This window comes from Prionailurus bengalensis, chromosome A1 (genome assembly GCF_016509475.1).
Source record: "Prionailurus bengalensis isolate Pbe53 chromosome A1, Fcat_Pben_1.1_paternal_pri, whole genome shotgun sequence".
Taxonomy (NCBI): Eukaryota; Metazoa; Chordata; class Mammalia; order Carnivora; family Felidae; genus Prionailurus; species Prionailurus bengalensis.
The window spans coordinates 5943183-5962263 of record NC_057343.1 but is presented as its reverse complement, the minus strand read 5'-3'; the positions used below and the strand labels follow the sequence as shown (position 1 = coordinate 5962263).

The following is a 19081-nucleotide window of genomic DNA, read 5'->3' as shown; positions in this document are numbered from 1 at the left end:
ATATTATAAGTTCCCATCTTTCAATTAATTGGAAGCAATATGTAAATTATGATAAAAAGCAGAATTTCGGAGTTAAACTTCCTGGGAGTGAACCTTGGTCTCACTATTTACCAGCAGCGTCACCATGGGCTTCTTAGGTAACTTTACTGGCCTTGATTCCTCATCTGTAATTCGGGCATGTCGATAGCAACTACTTCAGAAGGTTGTTTGGAGGACTGAATAAGATAATGTATTTGTAATACACTCAGCACAGTACCCAGTGTGAAGAAGGGATTTAATTAACCAGTATTTAGTTTATATGATTTCTAATTTATGGTCACATTGTATAGTATCATTTGAATAGTGAGTTGTCAGTAAATATTTATTTTAGAATATTTCTGGCTCTTGGAAATGCCTGATCTGAGAACACCATTAATAGCCTTTTTACCTTGGAAAACTAAAAATGAAGGAGGATGGAATAATCAGCTTTCTAGCAACTTTTCTGCTCGTGAAAATCTGATCATTTGCTAATCCTTTAGAACATATGTTTTCTGTTGACAGTTGGAAAAAAAATCAGTTTATCCCTCTTGCCTTGTCAGTCGACTCTAGCTACTTTAGAGTAGTAATTAAGTATAATAAAACTGGCTTTGGAACTCAAGCTTTGAAAATTAATTACACTGGGACGCCTAGGTGGCTCAGTCTGTTAAGCATCTGACTTCGGCTCAGGTCATGATCTCACCGTTTGTGAGTTCAAGCCCTGCATCGGGCTCTGTGTTGACAGCTCAGAGCCTGGAGCCAGCTTCAGATTCTGTGTCTCCCTCTCTCCCTGCCCCTCCCCACCCCTCCCCCGCTCACACTCTGTCTCTCACAAGTAAATAAACATTAAAAAAATAAAAAAAAAATTAATTACATTGTTTATGTAGGTAATACATAAAGATAAGAACAGAAATAAAACAAGACAATAAGTTTAATATTCAGAATATATAAAAACTAGTACAACTCAATAGCAGAGGACTTCTTTTTTTTTTTTTTTTTTTTTTTTTTTGTTTTTTTGTTTTTTTTTTTTCTGAAATTTATTGACAAATTGGTTTCCATACAACACCCAGTGCTCATCCCAAAAGGTGCCCTCCTCAATACCCATCACCCACCCTCTCCTCCCTCCCACCCCCCATCAACCCTCAGTTTGTTCTCAGTTTTTAACAGTCTCTTATGCTTTGGCTCTCTCCCATTCTAACCTCTTTTTTTTTTTTCCTTCCCCTCCCCCATGGGTTCCTGTTAAGTTTCTCAGGATCCACATAAGAGTGAAACCATATGGTATCTGTCTTTCTCTGTATGGCTTATTTCACTTAGCATCACACTCTCCAGTTCCATCCACGTTGCTACAAAAGGCCATATTTCATTTTTTCTCATTGCCACGTAGTACTCCATTGTGTATATAAACCACAATTTCTTTATCCATTCATCAGTTGATGGACATTTAGGCTCTTTCCATAATTTGGAATAGCAGAGGACTTCAATAGACATTTTTCCAAAGAATGTATATAAACAAACAATAAGCACCTGAAATGATGCTCAACATCCCTGATCTTTTTTTTTTTTTTTTTTTTTTAATTTTTTTAATGTTTTTATTTTTGAGACAGAGAGAGACAGAGCATGAACGGGGAGGGTCAGAGAGAGGGAGCCACAGAATCTGAAACAGGCTCCAGGCTCTGAGCTGTCAGCACAGAGCCTGACGCGGGGCTCGAACTCACGGACCGCGAGATCATGACCTGAGCCGAAATCAGCCGCTTAACCGACTGAGCCACCCAGGCGCCCCTCAACATCCCTGATCTTTAAGGAACTGCAGATCCAAATCATAATGAAATAGCACTTGGCAGCCACCAGGACACCTACTGTAAAACTTTCACACCAGAGAACACATGTTCATGTGGAAATGTAAGATGGTGAAGTCACTGTGGAAAACACTATGGAGAAACCTCAAAAAACTAAACCTAGAATTACCATATGTTCCAGCAATTCCACATCTGGGGATTTTCACAAAAGAATTGAAAGTGGGGACTCAAACAGGTATTATATACACGCATGTTCTAAGCAGCACTATTCACAATAGGCAAATGGTGGAAACAACTCAAACGTCCAATAAATAATTAAACAAAATGTGGTCTGCACATACAGTGGAATATTATGCAGTCCTGAAAATGAATGAAATCTGGAAACAGGCTACAGCATGGATAAATCTTGAAGATTATGCTAAGTGAAATATGCCAGACACAAAAGGACACAAATAGAACATGACTCAGCTTATATGAAGTACTTGGAATAGTCAGATTTATAGAGACAGAAAGTAGCATAGTGGTCGCTAGGGGCTGCAGGGAGGACAGAATGGGGAGTCATTGTATTGCTGGATTGGTAGGAGGTTTCAGTTTGGGATGAGAAAGATGTTCTGGAGATGGATGGTGGTGACGGTTGCACCACTATGTCAATGTGTTCAATAATAACACTTAAAAATGGTCAAAACGGTAAGTTTTATCTAAAAGCACTTTATCGTGATAATAAAAAAATGGTTTAACATTGCCTCTTTTCCTTTTTTTATTGAGTATAATTGGCATCTATGATTATATTAGTTTCAGGTGTGCAACATAATGGTTTGGTATTTGTATATATTGCAAAACGATCATCATAATAAGTCTAGTTAACGTCTGTCACTATACATAGTTACAGAGTTCGGGTGATGAGAACTTTTAAGATCTATCTTCCTGGCAGCTTCTGAACATGCAGTATGGTAGTATTAACTACAATCAATGTGTTTTCCATGACATCCTGAGGATTCATTTATTTTCTAACTGGAAGTTTGTACCTTTTGACCCCCTTCACCCATTTTGTTCACTGCTCATTTTGCTCACTCCTTGCCTCTGACAACCACCAATCTGTTCTGTGTAGCGAGTTTAGTTATTTTCCTTGTTCAGATTGCACAAGTAAGTGAATCCTGTGGCATTTCTTTCTTTGTCTGACTTATTTCACACAACATAATGTCCTTAGAGTCCTTTCATGTGCAAACAGCCAGATTTCCTTCTTTTTATGGCTCAATTTTGTGTGTGTGTGTGTGTGTGTGTGTGTGTGTGTGTATAATTATTACTGTATTACATATACACTACATTTTCTTTGGCCCATTCATTCATTGACAGGTTGTTTTATCTTGGCTATTGTAGATAATGCTGCCATGAGCATAGGGGTATATCTATCTTTTTGACTTAGTGTTTTCATTTTCTTCAAATAAATACCCAGAAGCGAAATTGCTGGATCATATGGTAGTTCTGTTTTTAATTTTTTGATGAGCTTCCATGCTGTTTTCCATAGTGGTTGCCCCAATTTCCACTCCCACCTACAGTGCACAAGAGTCCCCTTTTCTCTACATCCTTGCCAACACTTATTGTCTTTTGGTAATAACTGTTCTAACGGGTGTGAAGTGATATCTCATTATGGTTTTGATTTGCATTTCCCTGATGACTAGTGGTGCTGAACATCTTTTTATGGGTCTGTTGGCCATTTGTATGTCTTCTTTGGAAAAACATCTATTGAGATCCTCTCCTCATTTTTAAAATTGGATTATTATTTTGCTGTTGAGTTGCATGAGTTCTTTATATATTTTAGACATTAACCCCCTTCATCAAATATATTATTTGCAAATATTTTCTCCTATTCATTGTGTTACCTTTTCATTTTGCTGATGATTTCTTTTGCTGTGCAGAAGCTTTTTAATTTAATGTAGTCCCACTTATTTATTTTTGCTTTTGCTGCCTTGGTTCTTAGTGTCAAATCCAAAAAATCATCACTAAGACTGATGTCAGAGAACTTACTACCTATGTTTTCTTCTAGGAGTTTTATGGTTTTAGGTCTTGTGTTCAAGTATTTAGTCCATTTTGAGTTAATTTTGTACATGGTATAAGAAAGTGGTCCAGCTTCATTCTGTTGCATGTGGTTGTCAAGTTTATTGGTGAGATTGTCATTTATTTATTGAACACCATTTATTGAAGAGACTGTCCTTTCTCTGTTGCACATTTTTGTCTCCTGTGTTGTAAATTAATTAACCATATGTTCATTGGTTATTTCTGAGCTCTTTTTTCCGTTCCATTGACCTACGTGTCTGTTTTTATGCAAATCCCATACTGTTTGGATTTCTATAACTTTGTAATATAGTTTGAAATCAGGAAGCATGATACCTCCTTTGTTCTTTCTCAAGATTGCCTTGGTTATTTGGGGTTGTGGTTGCATACACATTTTAGGATTATTGTTCTAAATCTGTGAAAAATGCCACTGGCATCTTGATAGGGATTACATTGAATCTGTAGTTGGTTTGGGTAGTACGGACATTTTAACAAGGTTAATTTGTGGAATATCTTTCTATTTGTGTTTTCTTCAGTTTCTTTGATCAGGGGTTTTTTGCCTCCTTGATTAGATTTATTCCTAGGTATTTTATTCTTTTTGATGCAATTGTAAATGGAATTGTTAATGTTTCTAACAGTCATTATTAATGTATAGAAATTCAACAGGTTTCTGTATGTTGAATTTGTAACCTGCAGCTTTACTGAATCCATTCATTCTAAGGAGTTTTTGGTGTGGTCTTCTGCAAATAGTGACAGTTTTACTTTTTCCTTTTTAATTTAGGTGCCTTTTATTTTACTTGCCTAATTGTTCTGGCCAGGATTTCCAATGCTATGTCGAATAAAGTGGTGAGAGTGGGCACCCTTTCTTGTTTCTGATCTCAGAGGAAAAGCTTCCAGCTTCTCACCGTTGACCATTGGTGTTAACTTCAGGCTTGTCATATTGACCTTTATTATGTTGAAGTTTGTTCCCTTTAACCCCTACTTCATTGAGAGTTTTTATCATAAATGGATGTTGAATTTTGTCAAATGCTTTTTCTGCATCTCCTGAGATGGTTGTATTACTTTTATCCTTTATTTTATTGATGTGGTATATCACATTGATTGATTTTTTTTTAACTATTCTTGTATCACTGGAATAAATTCCACTTGATGATGTTGTGTAATCTTTTCAATGTACTGTTGAATTTGATTTGCTAATATTTCATTGAGTATTTTTGCATCTATGTTCATCAGGGATATTGGCCTATAAATTTTTTCTATAATGTCTTTATCTGGTTTTGGGGTGTGTGTGTGTGTGTGTGTGTGTGTGTGTGTGTGTGTGTGTGTCTATATCTATCTATATATACACTTAATGTTTTCTAGAGACCTTTGATGAGATTTCTTGTGGCAAGAAAAAGAACTTGGAGTTTTGATTTTCTTAGGTTGGATGGCCTGAAATTTACTTTGCATATTAACATAAAATTTCACCTGCAGTATAAAACAAACAGAACCTCTGAAAGAAGTATAAATATTAAAGGCAGAATTCTTATAGGCTGAACTTCTTTTTATTAAAAGTTCAAGTATTTTGAGGATTTAAAGAAAAGAACTTAAATTTGTCTTTGCTCTTAATTTTTATATTTATGTTGTTTATCATGTTTGCTTTTTCTTTCTTTAGGTAAAATATTTATTTTCTGATAAAACAGGAACACTCACTTGCAATATTATGACATTGAAGAAGTGTACCATTGCAGGTATAATTTATGGGTAAGTGGCTTTTTTTTTTGCCATACTCTGTTGAAAATTCTCATTTTTAAACAAATTAATAAGTCTTTATTTACTTCAAAACTTAAATGAATTTCTAATAACATAGTTATATCTGAATGAGACTGAAACTTAAATGAAAACTGGCAGTTAGTTGTTAAAAAATATGGTTTATATCTGCTTTTTTTATGTTTTTTTTAGAATTCCTGAAGTTTTTTATATTTATAGCCTTATAACCTCCCTCGTTTTCCCTCAGAAATCTGTCAAACAGAAGTGATACCATTTTGGACAACCTAAGGTAACTAGAAAACATTCTTTTCTACTTTGCCCATGTTCCTTTTCCCCTGTAATGGGCTTTTTCTCAGTACTGGAGTTCTGATATATGGTAACACAGCTATCCCTTGTCCAGCTCTCCAAAGGCAGTTCCCAGAAATCTCCCCTGGATGGATCTTTCCCATGTGATATTCAAAGAACCCAGAATCCAGACTTTGATTTATTGATTTTATGGTTACTCTGTCTTAAACTCTGTATAATTACATGGTTTTCAACACAGATTTAGGCATTTTCTAATGCCATTTTGCAACTTGAGGGCTGAGAGGATGTATAATTTGACAGAACCTTAAATATTTACTATACAGCTCACCCTTGAACAACACAGGGGTTAGGGGTGCTGACCCTCTCCAGGCAGTTGAAAATTCGTGTATAGCTTTTAACTCCCCAATTAACTACTCAGAGACTATTGTTGGACCAGAAGCCTTACCGATAATGTAAACAATCGATTACCACATATTTTGTACATGTATTATAGATTGTACTCTTAAAGTAAAGCTAGAGAAAAGGAAGTGTTACTAAGAAAATTACAAGGAAGACAGGGGCACCTGGGTGGCGCAGTCGGTTAAGCGTCCGACTTCAGCCAGGTCACGATCTCACGGTCCGTGAGTTCGAGCCCCACGTCAGGCTCTGGGCTGATGGCTCAGAGCCGGGAGCCTGTTTCCGATTCTGTGTCTCCCTCTCTCACTGCCCCTCCCCCGTTCATGCTCTGTCTCTCTCTGTCCCAAAAATAAATAAACGTTGAAAAAAAAAATTTTAAAAAAAAAGAAAATTACAAGGAAGACAAAATACATTTACCATATTGTACAAGAAAAATCTGTGTGTCAGTGGACCTGCACAGTCCATGTTGTTCAAGCATCCCCTGTAATTCTGTAGACTTCATAGTGTAACTTCCTGAAATCAGAAGATGGGGCTGCGTGTTCACTTTAGGTCCATTTGATCCCTGACTGGCTCTGTCAGGAACTTTTAATTACAGTAAATCTTCTCTGTTCTTCCTCAGTGCATCACCGTCTGCCATCACAGAATCCGGTGGATTTAATGACCCAACATTGTTGCAGAACTTTGACAATGGCCACGTAAGTCTGCTGTTTTCACTCCCATGTCCACACGGTAATGCTACATAACTTTAAAACATATATATGGCTTATTAAAAGGTATAATTTTCTGAGCCAGGAGAGAGAGGGGGTCTTGAAATTTTTTTGATATTAATAGAGTGAACAGCGGATTCCATACTGATGCGATGAGGGGAGTGCCAAACTAACTGGTGTGAATGAACCCAAACATCACTCAAGAACATTTTACTGTGTAGCAATCTGTGTAAGAAAATCTCTGAATGCTTTTAAGCGCTTTGGTTCTATTGTATTTTACCAATAACTTCACTTACTGATTTCAAAATACTGATCTACTTGATTTGAAATCTTGGTCTTCTCAAAAATAAAAGTGGTCTTTTATTTTCATTTATTTTTATTTTTAAGTGTATTTATTTTTGAAAGAGGGAGAGACAGAGAGCACAAGCAGAGTCAGAGAGAGAGGGAAAGAGAGAATCACAAGCAGGCTCTGCACTGTCAGCATGGAGCCCCATGTGGGGCTTGAACTCACAAATCGTGAGATCATGACCTGAGCGGAAATCAAGAGTTGGACGCTTGACTGACTGAGCCACCCAGGCGCCCCGCCCATCAAAACTAAAAGTGATCTTTTAAAACATGAATCTTTACGTGTTCTTCCTTTGCTTCAAAACCTTCAGAGGACTGGCACGCCACTTAAGATAAAATCCTAGCTCATCACCGTGGCTTTCTCTCCCACCTGATTCTGTGTCATTATTCACCTTGCTCAAGACGCTGGAGTCACACAAACTTGAAGCTCGCAAACCTATGAATCTGTCTCCTGCCTCGGAGCCTCTGAAAGTGCTGTGCATCCCCTTTGTCTAGCCTGTGCCACGGTCACATGTCACAGTCACACGGCTAACTAACTTTTCCATTTAGGTCTTAGTTTAGATATTATGTCCTCCAATTTCTCCCCCCAGATCACCTACCTAAAATACGCCCCTCCTTGCTCTGTGACGACCCCTACTTATTTCCTCCGGCTTTGAGAAAACCTGTTTCCCCGGGGAGGAGAGAAGCTCCGAGAGGGTAGGGTCATCTTGTTCCCTGAGGTCTCCCCGGCCCTGCACTGTCTGCCTTGGTAGCCACTCTGCAAACACATTCCGAGTGCCTGATGCGGTTTGCAGTCAGCGCTTGGCTCTCTGTGTCCCTGAGGTGAAAACCGCAGTTGTTGCTACCTGCAGACTGTATCTAACTCTTGTGCCACCAGTGTTGGAAGAGACTCACTGGCTCTGTGCCTTTTTTGTAGCCCACGAGAGATTACATAAAGGAGTTTCTCACCCTGTTATGTGTGTGTCACACTGTTGTTCCTGAGAGAGACGGAGGTAATACAACCTACCAGGCTTCCTCCCCAGGTAGGTGTCTGTCGCGTGCTCCTGGAGCACCCGGTAGGTGATGAACCCCGAGAAGAGGTGGTGCCGTCACTGATCCCGACTGCCCCTGCGTCGCTCCTTCTCAGGCGTCCTTATGGATCAGGGCCATTGATGGTACTGTGCGGTTTTGAGCCACGCTGCAGCGCTGGGGATCCTGCTCCCCACACCCCCAAAGACTGCCCTAAGGACGTTGGTGGAGATGGCTCTTTGAGCTAGGGCTCGGTGGAACATTTAGTCATAACCAGTAACAAGGCAGGAGTAAGGTTAAGGCACTGCGGCATTTTGTGGCGATTCTATCAATGGCTTGTCGAACAAAAACTGTAATGAGTACGAAGAAAGGAATTTAGGCCGGTAAATAGATCTCAGCCTCACTGAAAGGGGTCTATTTAAGCAGATTTCCTCTTTCATGAACGCTATCTGGTAGTTAGATAAGTGCATTTGGAGCCAAAAAAAAAAAAAAAAAAAGCCAGGTTAAAAAAATGTCATGGTATTTTAGAGCTGGAGAATAGAAATCTGTATCAAATTAAATTCAGTGTTAATATCTTCATTCAGTCTCCATTAATACAGACTTTTTGTTGGTAGATGAAGCAGCTTTAGTGAAAGGAATGAAGAAACTTGGCTTTGTTTTTACTACAAGAACGCCATCCTCTGTCACCATAAATGCTGTGAGTAGCATCTTACATTCTCATGATTCACGTGCCCCTTCCAGAGAGACGCAGTAGAGTAGTTGAGTCTGGGAGCTCTGGGATCACATTGCCTGGGATGCCCACCTGGACCCACACCTTCCCAGCCATTTGTCTCAAGTGTGTTCCTTCTATGTCTACCCCAGTTTCCCTATCGTGCGTGTCACAGGGTTCTTGTGAGGACTAAATGAGTTAATGTATGAAAAGTAACCGGAATTAGTGAGAAAGCACAGAGAAAGTGAACTATTCCAAAGAGTCAGAATCATCAGATCTTCAAGAAATACACTACTTTTTTTCTATGAAAAATTGAAATGTTTCCAACTATTTTTTTTGTGAGTTGTTATTATGTTGATTTGTTCATTTTATTTTACTCATATATATAATATATATATTCTTTATAAATATATATATAATATATATATTTATGTACGATATATATATATTTTGTCTCGATGACCACTTACCACAAGCCTTTAATATCATGGGGAAGGACTGATGCAATGCAAACATGATGCTCAACTCACTAATTTTTTTTCTAGTAATAATGCAGTGGTTAGGGATATTTACTAGACATTCAGCCCTTGGCAGAATGGACTGAATGATTCATCCTTATACCCAGAGTACATGCCACATGGACCACTCTCTAATTATTTGAAATTCTGCACTGCCTTCTTGGTGAACTGATCATGGCTACAGGAAGTCAAGAAGCTGTAACTGGAAAAATTTAGAAAAGAATTCAAATTTTACTGATATAAAATTTTATAGCATGCCGTCTCTTTCCATGCTTATCTCTTCAAATTATCTAAGGATTAAGGATTTCATTTGAACTGCGTGACTTTATGACAGGACTTACTTGTTTTTCCATTTCTGTCTGTTGATGGTCTCCACGTCCCCTTGCAACATGAGAGTGTTTATAAACTGTTTCTCGTGGTGCTGACTTTATACTGAAAAGAGGTGTTTCAGCCTTAAATCTGCACTCTTTTTTTCTAACTATTCCCCAGTTTGCAAACAATGTTGTTGCCAGAAGAGGGCGCCATCATTTCATCAAGTTTGTAAGGAAATTTCTGTTTTGAAAAAGATGTGTAGTTGTCGGGTAAAACTTGTTTCCGACTGGGAGAGTGAGCGGTTTTGCAAGATGAGTACTTTTTTCCTCAGGTAAGAATATGTTGTCTTACCTTCCTATAGATGGGAGAAAACTTCACATTTGAAATTCTTAACATCCTGGAGTTTTCTAGGTAAGCTACCTTTTCATTTTGTTCATGTATTCTCCAGGGCTCTTTCCATGACTCCTCAGTTAGGATTTGGAAATGTAAATCAAAGCTTTAATGCAGAATCATGAAATTCTGGTCAGCTTCCATCGAGCCTTAAATCTGAGCCTGGTGCTCACTTCTTTAGGCCTCATTAGGCCAAATCCCCTTTTGTAGCTGAGAGGGGTTCCCACACCTCTCCTTCTCAGCTCTAGTCAGAGTCAGACTTGAGATTTCACATCTGGGTTATTACTTATTGACTGTGTCGCCAACTAGACTCGGGATCCCAGGAACGTATGAGTCACCGTCTGTGGAATGTATTCAGTAAGTGCTCAATAAATACTTGATGAATAGATGAATATTGGACATTATTTTTACAAATAAACCCAAAATGATTTCTTTAAACATAGACTGTGAAGTAACTCCTTTTTTTTACCCCCAAAGGAGACAATGTGCATCCACATTGTCTTCTCTTCTCTTGGATTTCAGAGGGCCTTCTGGTCCAGCCACTGTGGCCTGGTCCCCATAGCCTATTGTGAGGACATTGGTGATGATTTTATTTTCATTGCACTGTTTTAAAGATTCACAGAGTCTCAGTCTCTTAGACCATCTGAGCATTTCTAATGTGGAATCTGAAAAATTAGAAAGAGAAGTGCTAGAAAATTAGGAAAGGAATAATTCGTTCTTCCCAAAGCCAGGTGATTTTAAAAATCTTTTTAAAAATATAATTTATTGTCAAATTGGCTTCCATACAACACCCAGTGCTCATTCCAACAGGTGCCCTCCTCAATGCCCATCACCCACTCTCCCCTCCCTCCCACCCCCGTCAACCCTCAGTTTATTCTCAGTATCCAAGAGTCTCTTATGGTTTGCCTCCCTCCCTCTCTGTTTGTAACTATTTCTCCCCCTTCCTTTCCCCCATGGACTTCTGTTAAGTTTCACAAGATCCACATACGAGTAAGACTTATTGGCCAATGGCATGCTTTAAAAAAAGCTTTGAACCTCAGAAGAGTTGTTGTTACCAACTTGTCTCTTGAGGACAGCTGCTTCTAAAAACCGTATTACAAGAAAATGTATCTCAGTGTTGATTCTAGCTCTCCCTTTACTTCATATCTGACTGTCACTACTACTAGAGCACTCGTTTCCTGCCCTGAAAGTACAAGCTCCTAGCTGGGTGACACTGGAATGACTCAGTTGCCTTTAGTGGCATTCTGACAGCTAGGCAGTTAAAGCAATTGCTGGCCCCTGTCCCTGTTGAGATGCTTTCTAGCTCAAGTGTTCAGGTGTGGGGCTACTCACTGGGACCCTCCCCCCCTTGGACTGTGCAACACATAGCATTGTAGGATATGATGAATATCTGAGAAGGTGCTGATTTGCAGGTAGTTTGTTTGAGTCTCTTGAAAAGTTGTTGTAAGCCATGGAGAGCCATCCAAGGTTAAGGTTAGGGAATGACAAGATGAGGAAAAAGGAAAAAAAAAAAAAGATTTTGGCCAGTTTACTTTGGCAGGGTGTGGGATAAGGAGGAGAGGGGAGATCTTCAAGCCTATTTGGGCTGCTAACTCAGGAATGAAAGCAATGAGTTTAAGTTCTGTCTATAATCATAAAAAAACACAAAGGAAAAAAATCCAGAGGACTTTGAGACAGAACCATACAGAAAAATAACTGGCATCTCTCAAGCCAGCAGTTGAACATCTCTGTGCAGCAGAGTGGGGACAGGAGGGTCTACCTGACAGAGATGTTGTGAGGCCTGAAAAATACACAACCAGGGAAGCTTTCCTCTTTCCTCATCAGTTCGTAAGTGATTATATTATATATGCTATATGTATATATAATTTATGTCTTATATGTGTAATGCATGATAAGTGTATGTTACATTATATATGTATTACACAATACATAATAGTAATAATATAAAACACAACATATGTTATACATATTACACTATGTAATTAACATGTAAATATGTATATATATACATATATGTATATATATTTGTGCTAATAAATTTCCATGGAAGAAAAGGATCGTAACTGAGAAACAGTAGTAGTAGAAGGTGGAGATTCAGATTAGAATCTCAGTTTAAAGAAACAGGTAAAGAAAAAAGAAATGGAGGCTGGCAAGAAACATGTTGGCCTTTTCACTAATGGTCAGCGGAGGACTCTGAGAATTCTTTTAACTTGGATTTTGTGTGTGTGTGTGTGTGTGTGTGTGTGTGTGTGTGTGTGTGTTAGCACCATGTACTGAGGAACATGGAAACCAATAATGCATTTCATATTGTCTTAGTAATAGAAAAAGGATGTCTGTAATTGTCCGAACTCCTACAGGAAAGCTCCGGCTGTACTGCAAAGGGGCTGTAAGTATCATGATTCATCATTCGTATTAACGCCTTCCCTCTGTTTCAACAACTTGCAGGAAGCCTTTTACAACTTTGCAATTATTTTTCAATGTTACTTTGAATCTGCTGTTACCATTGGTCATTGCCAGCATCAGCCAAGGCTGAAAAGTCCTTTCTAGGTAGCCCCAAAGCTTCCCCAAGACTCAAGTCATTGAAATTTACGGTGATCCACACCAGAATGTTTATTAAGCTTTAATGTCAGTGAAAAATTTGTTGTCACTCAATTGGTCTGTTGAGAACTAATGAGTAGATTGTTGATGCTAAGAGTTTAGAGCAGGAATTTTGATCCCCATTTCAAGCCCAAAGTGCTTGGATTTGGTGAATCTCAGGAAATGGCTTTGCCTCTGTAAACCTTTTTTTTTTTAAGCACGTATATATTTGTTCACAGCCATATGTACTTAAAAGAAAAACAGCTTAGAGGGTGCCTGGGTGGCTCAGTTGGTTGAGCGTCTGACGTCAGCTCAGGTCATGATCTCACGGTCCGTGAGTTTGGGCCCTGCGTCGGGCTCTGTGCGGACAGCTCGGAGCCTGGAGCTGCTTCCGATTCTGTGTCTCCCTCTCTCTCTGCCCCTCCCCTGCTCATGCTCTGTCTCTCTCTCTGTCTCAAAAATAAATAAAACATTAAAAAATTAAAAAAAAAGAAAAAAAAACAGCTTTATTGAGGTAAAATAAACTGCCTATTATTTAAAGTGTATAATTTGATACGTTTTGATACCAGTCTGCTTTCTGTCAACTACAGATTCATTTGCATTTATTAAATTTTATATAAAGTCATATAGGATATATGTAAGTCATATAGGATGACTTATTGTGTAGCTTCTTTAACTCATAATTATTCCATTTTTACTTACTTATTTTCTTCCAAGATTTTGTTTAAATTCTAGTTAGTTAACATAGAATGTAGTATTGGTTTTAGGAGTAGAATTTCGTGACTCATCACTTACATACAACACCCAGTGCTCATCCCAACAGGTGCCCTCCTTAAGGCCCCTCCCCCATTTAGCCCATCCCCCACCCACCTCCCTCCATCAACCCTCACTTTGTTCTCTGTTGTTAAGAGTCTCTTGTGGTTTGTTTCCCGCTCTTCTCTTTTCCCCTTCCTTCCCATATGTTCATCTGTTTCATTTCTTAAATTCCACATATGAGTGAAATCATATGGTAGGCTAGCTAGTTATTGGTTTTATTGATATTCCTGAAGAAAGTGCTTCCAGATTTGATTTTTCTTCAATGTTTCTCTGTTTCCTATTTCATTAACTTCTCTTTATTATTCCTATTATTTTGCCTACTTGTGGCTTCATTTGCTCCTCTTTTTCTAGTTTCTTTATTTTTTATTTTAACGACAGAGAGAGAGTGTGAGCAAGGGAAAGATGCAGAGGGAGAGAGAGAGAGAGAGGAAAAGAGAGAGAGAGAGAGAGAGAGAGAGAGAGAGAGAGAGAGAGAGAGAGAAAATCTTAAGCAGGCTCCACGCTTAGTGCAGAGCCCAATGTGGGGCTCAATTCCACCACCCTGGGGTCATGACCTGAGCCAACATCAAGAGCTGGATGCTCAACTGACTGAGCCACCCAAACAACTCAGTCTTTTTATAGTTTCTTAAGGCAGAACTTGATGTGAGAACTTTATTTCTTTCTTTTTTAATACAAATGTTTAGTCCTATACATTTCCTAATTATTGCTTTAGCAGAATGTCACAAATTTTTATGTGCTGCATTTTCATTTTCATTCATTCAAAATATTCTAAGTTTTGTTATGATGTCTTCTTTGACTCATGGGTTCTTTTTAAGTATGTGTTTTTAAATATTTGGGCATTTGCTAGAGCTATTCTTTTAATTGATTTAGAACATAATTCCGTTTTAGTAGAGAACATACTCTATATAACTTGAATCCTTTATTTTATTGGAACTTGTTTTATGGTTCATATTATGACCTATCAAATGTTAAATGTTTTGTATGCACATAAAAAGTCTGAGTATTCTGTTGTTGTGGGATAAAGTAGTTTATAACTATTAGTTAAGTTGGTTGATACTGTCATCCAAATCTTTTATATCCTTGATGACTGTCTACTTGTTCTATCAGTGATTGAAAGGGGGATATTAAAATCCCCAAATATCATTGTGTCTGAATGGTGATTTTTCATCTTCAAGTTCTTTTAGCTTTTCCTTCATTGCATTTGCTTCTATTAGTTTAAGCTTCATTTTGAAGCTATGTCATTAGGTGTATAAACATTCAGGATTGCCAATTCCTCTTGATGAAATTGACCCTTTTGTCAGTGCAAAATGATTTTCCTTATCCCTGGCAATTTTCTTCACTCTGAATTCTCTATTGTCTGGTTATAACATAGCCATCACAGGCTTCTTTTGATTAGTGTTGCTATGGTATATTTTTTTCTTTTTAGCCCATTTGTGTCTTCGTACTTAAAGTACGATTCTTCTAGGAAGCATGTAGTTGGTTATTATTATTATTTTTTTATCTTTAATCCATCCTGGAATTCTCTGCCTTTTAACTGGATATTAAACCATTTACATGTGCTTACTGATACAGCTAGGTTTAAACACATCATTTTGCCATTTATTTTCTATTTGTTCCAGTTCTTTTTTCATTTATGACAAGAATTACTTCAGTATTTTTTTATTCCTATATCTCTCCTTTTTAAAATTTGATTAGTTGTTTTAGGTCTTAGAGTGGGCATCTTTAATTTATTACATTCTGTCTTGGGGTGATTATATACCTTACAATTCTGTACTTCCATCTGTTTCCACCCAATCTTTGTGCTCTTGTCAGACATTTTAATTTTATAAATGTTATAAACTTCACAGTGTGTTGTTATTAATTTTGCTCAAGCAATTATCATTGTTAAAATAAATAAGAAAAATACTGTGTGTGACACACACTCATGTCATTATCATTTTCAGTGCTCTTCAGACTCATGTTTCTATTTGCTATAATCTCCTCTCTGACAGATTCCTTTACCATATCTTATAGCATGCATCTGTTGGCAATAAGTTTTTTCAGCCTGTTTATGTCTGAAAATATTTTTATTTCATCTTTATTTTCTCTCACCTTCATTTTGAAATAAATTTTTGTGGAATATAGGATTCCAGGTTGACAATTTTTTTCTTTCAGTTCTTTAAAGATCGTGCTTTACTGGCTTATCACTTGCATTGTCTCAGTGAAAAGTCTGTTACCTCTGTTCCTCTGTATGTAATGTATCCTCTTTGGAATTGTGCCTTCCCTGGGACTGCTTGAGTTCCTCACATCTATTGTATATGACAATAAAATTGTAATGCAGTATTTAGAATTTGGACTGTCAGGCTTAGATAAGATGTTAGTCACAGGAACTTTTTTTTTTTTTTTAATAGGATACAGTGATTTATGAGAGACTTTCAGATGACTCTCTCTTTGTGAAGGAGACATTAACCCATCTGGAATATTTTGCCAAAGAAGGTAAGTGAAAATTGTTTAGAATGATGTTTCCTTTTGAAATGCTCTTCTTAAATATTGAAATTATAAACTGAATGTTTGTCATTGATGCTTGGCTGGCAAGGGGAGCTCATTCATATATGTGACTTTGTAATGCCTTCTGTTTGCTTAAAAGTAAATGGTTCTTCAAATAAACCCTGTTGAGACATTATTTTGCCTTCTTCCTCTCTCCATGTGTTTTATGCTTATGAGCAAACACTAAAAAGTATGTTTCTACTGTGAAGTTCTTCCTTTATTCCAAAAGCAGTGTCTACAAAGACATCTATTATCTGTTTCTATTTGTTGTACTAGGAACTTGGCCCATAGTAGAGAAAAAGTTACCTATTTTGTACATATAACTCAGAAAGCAGACACAGTCAATGTTTTCCTGCCATTCTCTTATTATCCTTCTGATTTTGACTTATCACCCATCTCTTAAGAAATAAAATTTCAGGGGGCGCCTGGGTGGCTCAGTTGGCTGAGTATCTGACTTTGGTTCAGGTCGCGATCTCACAGCTTGTGAGTTCGAGCTCCTCAGGCTCTGTGCTGACAGCTTCCAGCCCAGAGCCTGCTTCGAGTTCTGTGGCTCCCTCTCTCTCTGCCCCTCCCTGCTGCTCACGCTTTGTCTCTTTCTCGCTCTCTCAAAAATAAACAAACACTTAAAACCTTTTTTAATTAAAAAGAAAATTTCATGAGTGAGTTTTGAATAAGAACAACACTAACTAAAAAGTTTACAGAAGTTTTGAAAAAGCAAGGTATCGTATCATGTAAGAGTAAAGCTAATAATACCTGGAAGCTGTATCCCCCTTTATCCTTTTAGGTTATAAGCTTCTGCTTCCCACAGCCATGTGTTTTGCCTAGAAGTGTTGGTATTTTGCAAGGTTGCACTTTGGGCCTTTTACTGCCATCTTAAAATAGATGTGAGCTGTAGGCAGGTTACAACAGGTAGAAGCATATAGGAACTGTATTGTAATGGAGCTCAAAACAATATAACAACTTCTTTAGCTTATCTGTAATGAGTTCATTTCTAGGGGATCCCCAACTATTTGAATGCTTTTCAGGGGTTAGCCTAAAATATTAGAGTAAAATATGATTTCTAATTTTTCTCCCAGTAAGTCTTTACAAAATGGGATTTAAATTCATGTTCTGTTATTTTAACAATTGTTTGACTTACTTGGAAATTGAAAAACTAAAGCCTCGTTCATTTTTTCCTTCCTTCAATAAACAGATACTGAGTATTTATTAAGTGTCGTGTGCTGTTGTGAGCTCCCAGGACAGAAGTGAACAAAACATAGACAGCTCATGCCCTGAGGGAATTGGCCAATAATAGATAATGTCAGGGGGGTGATAAGTGCCATGGAGAAAATTTAAGCAGGATAGGGGAACAGAGCGTGATGGTTGCTCTCTCTGCAGGCTGAGTTAGGCAGAAACTGAAGAAAGGGAAGGAGAACCATGTGGCTTTCCAGGGGAAAAGATTCCAGGACGAGGGCAGAGGAAGTGCAAGTTTTGGGAGGTAAGAGGACCAGCAGGAAGAGGACCAGTAAGAAAGCAATGAAGAGGGGAGGAGATAAGATCAATCAGTAAGGTAGCCAGGGACAGATCAGGGAGGGCCATGTGAAGGACTTCACATTCCCGTGACCTCTAACACTTTTGGATTTGTTTTCAAATTCTCTACTTCTCCCTGATCACTGACTGACGGCTTGATCAGGTTGTATTCCATTCTTTCTTGCAGGACTGAGAACTCTCTGTATTGCCTATACAGATTTAACGGAGAAACAATATCAACAGTGGTTGATGGAGTATAAAAAAGCAAGTACAGTTATACAGGACAGAAGGCAGAGTTTGGAAGAATGTTACGATCGTATCGAAAAGGTAACATACCCCATGTGTATGCTACAGGCCAAGTTAAAGTTTTGAAAACATGCACTCATCGATGTTTTCATGTCTTGATGTAATTTTAAAAACTCAGTTAAATTGTGTGTTTGTTTCTTCAGAAGTATACATTTTGTACTGCAAATTCATAAGATATATCTTGTAAAATATTAAAAATATTTCTTTCTTTTCCAAATCATATCCTAATTACTCCAATCTTGTTATCCCTTTTTTTTTTTTAATAACCTTTCCCATTCCAAAAGAAATACATGTTTTTCACAGAAAAATAAGCTGGAATAGTAAATAACCATCATCTGTAATGTTGGGCTAATGACTAAGTTCTAGTGTATAATCTTCCAGTCTCTTTCTTCATATATGCATGGTGTTCCATTGTAGGTATTTAATACACATATACAAATTTTTTCCTATAAAAATTAAAAGTAAAAATCTACCCTCCCCCGCCCTGCCGCCAAAAAAAAATCTCCATCGAATTTTCCCCATGAAAATACTGCTTGAATCATGAAAATTTTCACTTTGCAATAAATTGGGGATATTTTTTCCATATTACTGAATATTCTTCTGTTATTTTCTTAGATCAGTCCATGGTATTTCATTACATGGATGAGTATAATTTTATTGTGCTCTTCTCTGGTGGTTACTGTTCCAGGGGATCTCTTGCACCCTCGACTGTTGAGTGTCACTCGAGGGTCATTGTGAATTTGCTTGTTGTGGCCTCAGGGATCTTGTGGCTCCTGGGTCCATTCTTATCTTAGTTTCTTGACTTGGGTTCTTTTGTCATTTGGTTCCATGAACTCTGCATTTTATTCCTGCAGGAGCACAGCCAAAGCAGATTTAGACTCGGGGGTTTTCTTGACATCATTGGGTCTATGTTTTTGTTTTTGTTTTTAAGTTGTGTCTTGAAAGATTAGGAACCTAACCTAGCTTCACACCAACTACGTGAATGTGCTGCAGTAACCCTCACGGGTGATTACTCTGCATCTGTTGACGCAGCACAGCAAGGAG

At 37.8% G+C, this 19081-nt stretch overlaps 1 protein-coding gene across 1 annotated transcript in view; it reads left to right on the top strand.

Moving 5' to 3' along the window:
* The window catches only part of LOC122480745 (phospholipid-transporting ATPase IB-like), a 182842-nt gene that overhangs the window by 35312 nt on the left and 128449 nt on the right, over positions 1-19081 (top strand). Inside the window, exons 11-19 of the mRNA XM_043575520.1 lie at positions 5518-5606; positions 5860-5901; positions 6934-7009; positions 8283-8388; positions 8989-9071; positions 10275-10324; positions 12620-12689; positions 16087-16171; positions 17919-18058. Coding sequence (XP_043431455.1) covers positions 5518-5606; positions 5860-5901; positions 6934-7009; positions 8283-8388; positions 8989-9071; positions 10275-10324; positions 12620-12689; positions 16087-16171; positions 17919-18058 — 741 coding nt within the window. The remainder of the gene's footprint in view (positions 1-5517; positions 5607-5859; positions 5902-6933; positions 7010-8282; positions 8389-8988; positions 9072-10274; positions 10325-12619; positions 12690-16086; positions 16172-17918; positions 18059-19081) is intronic.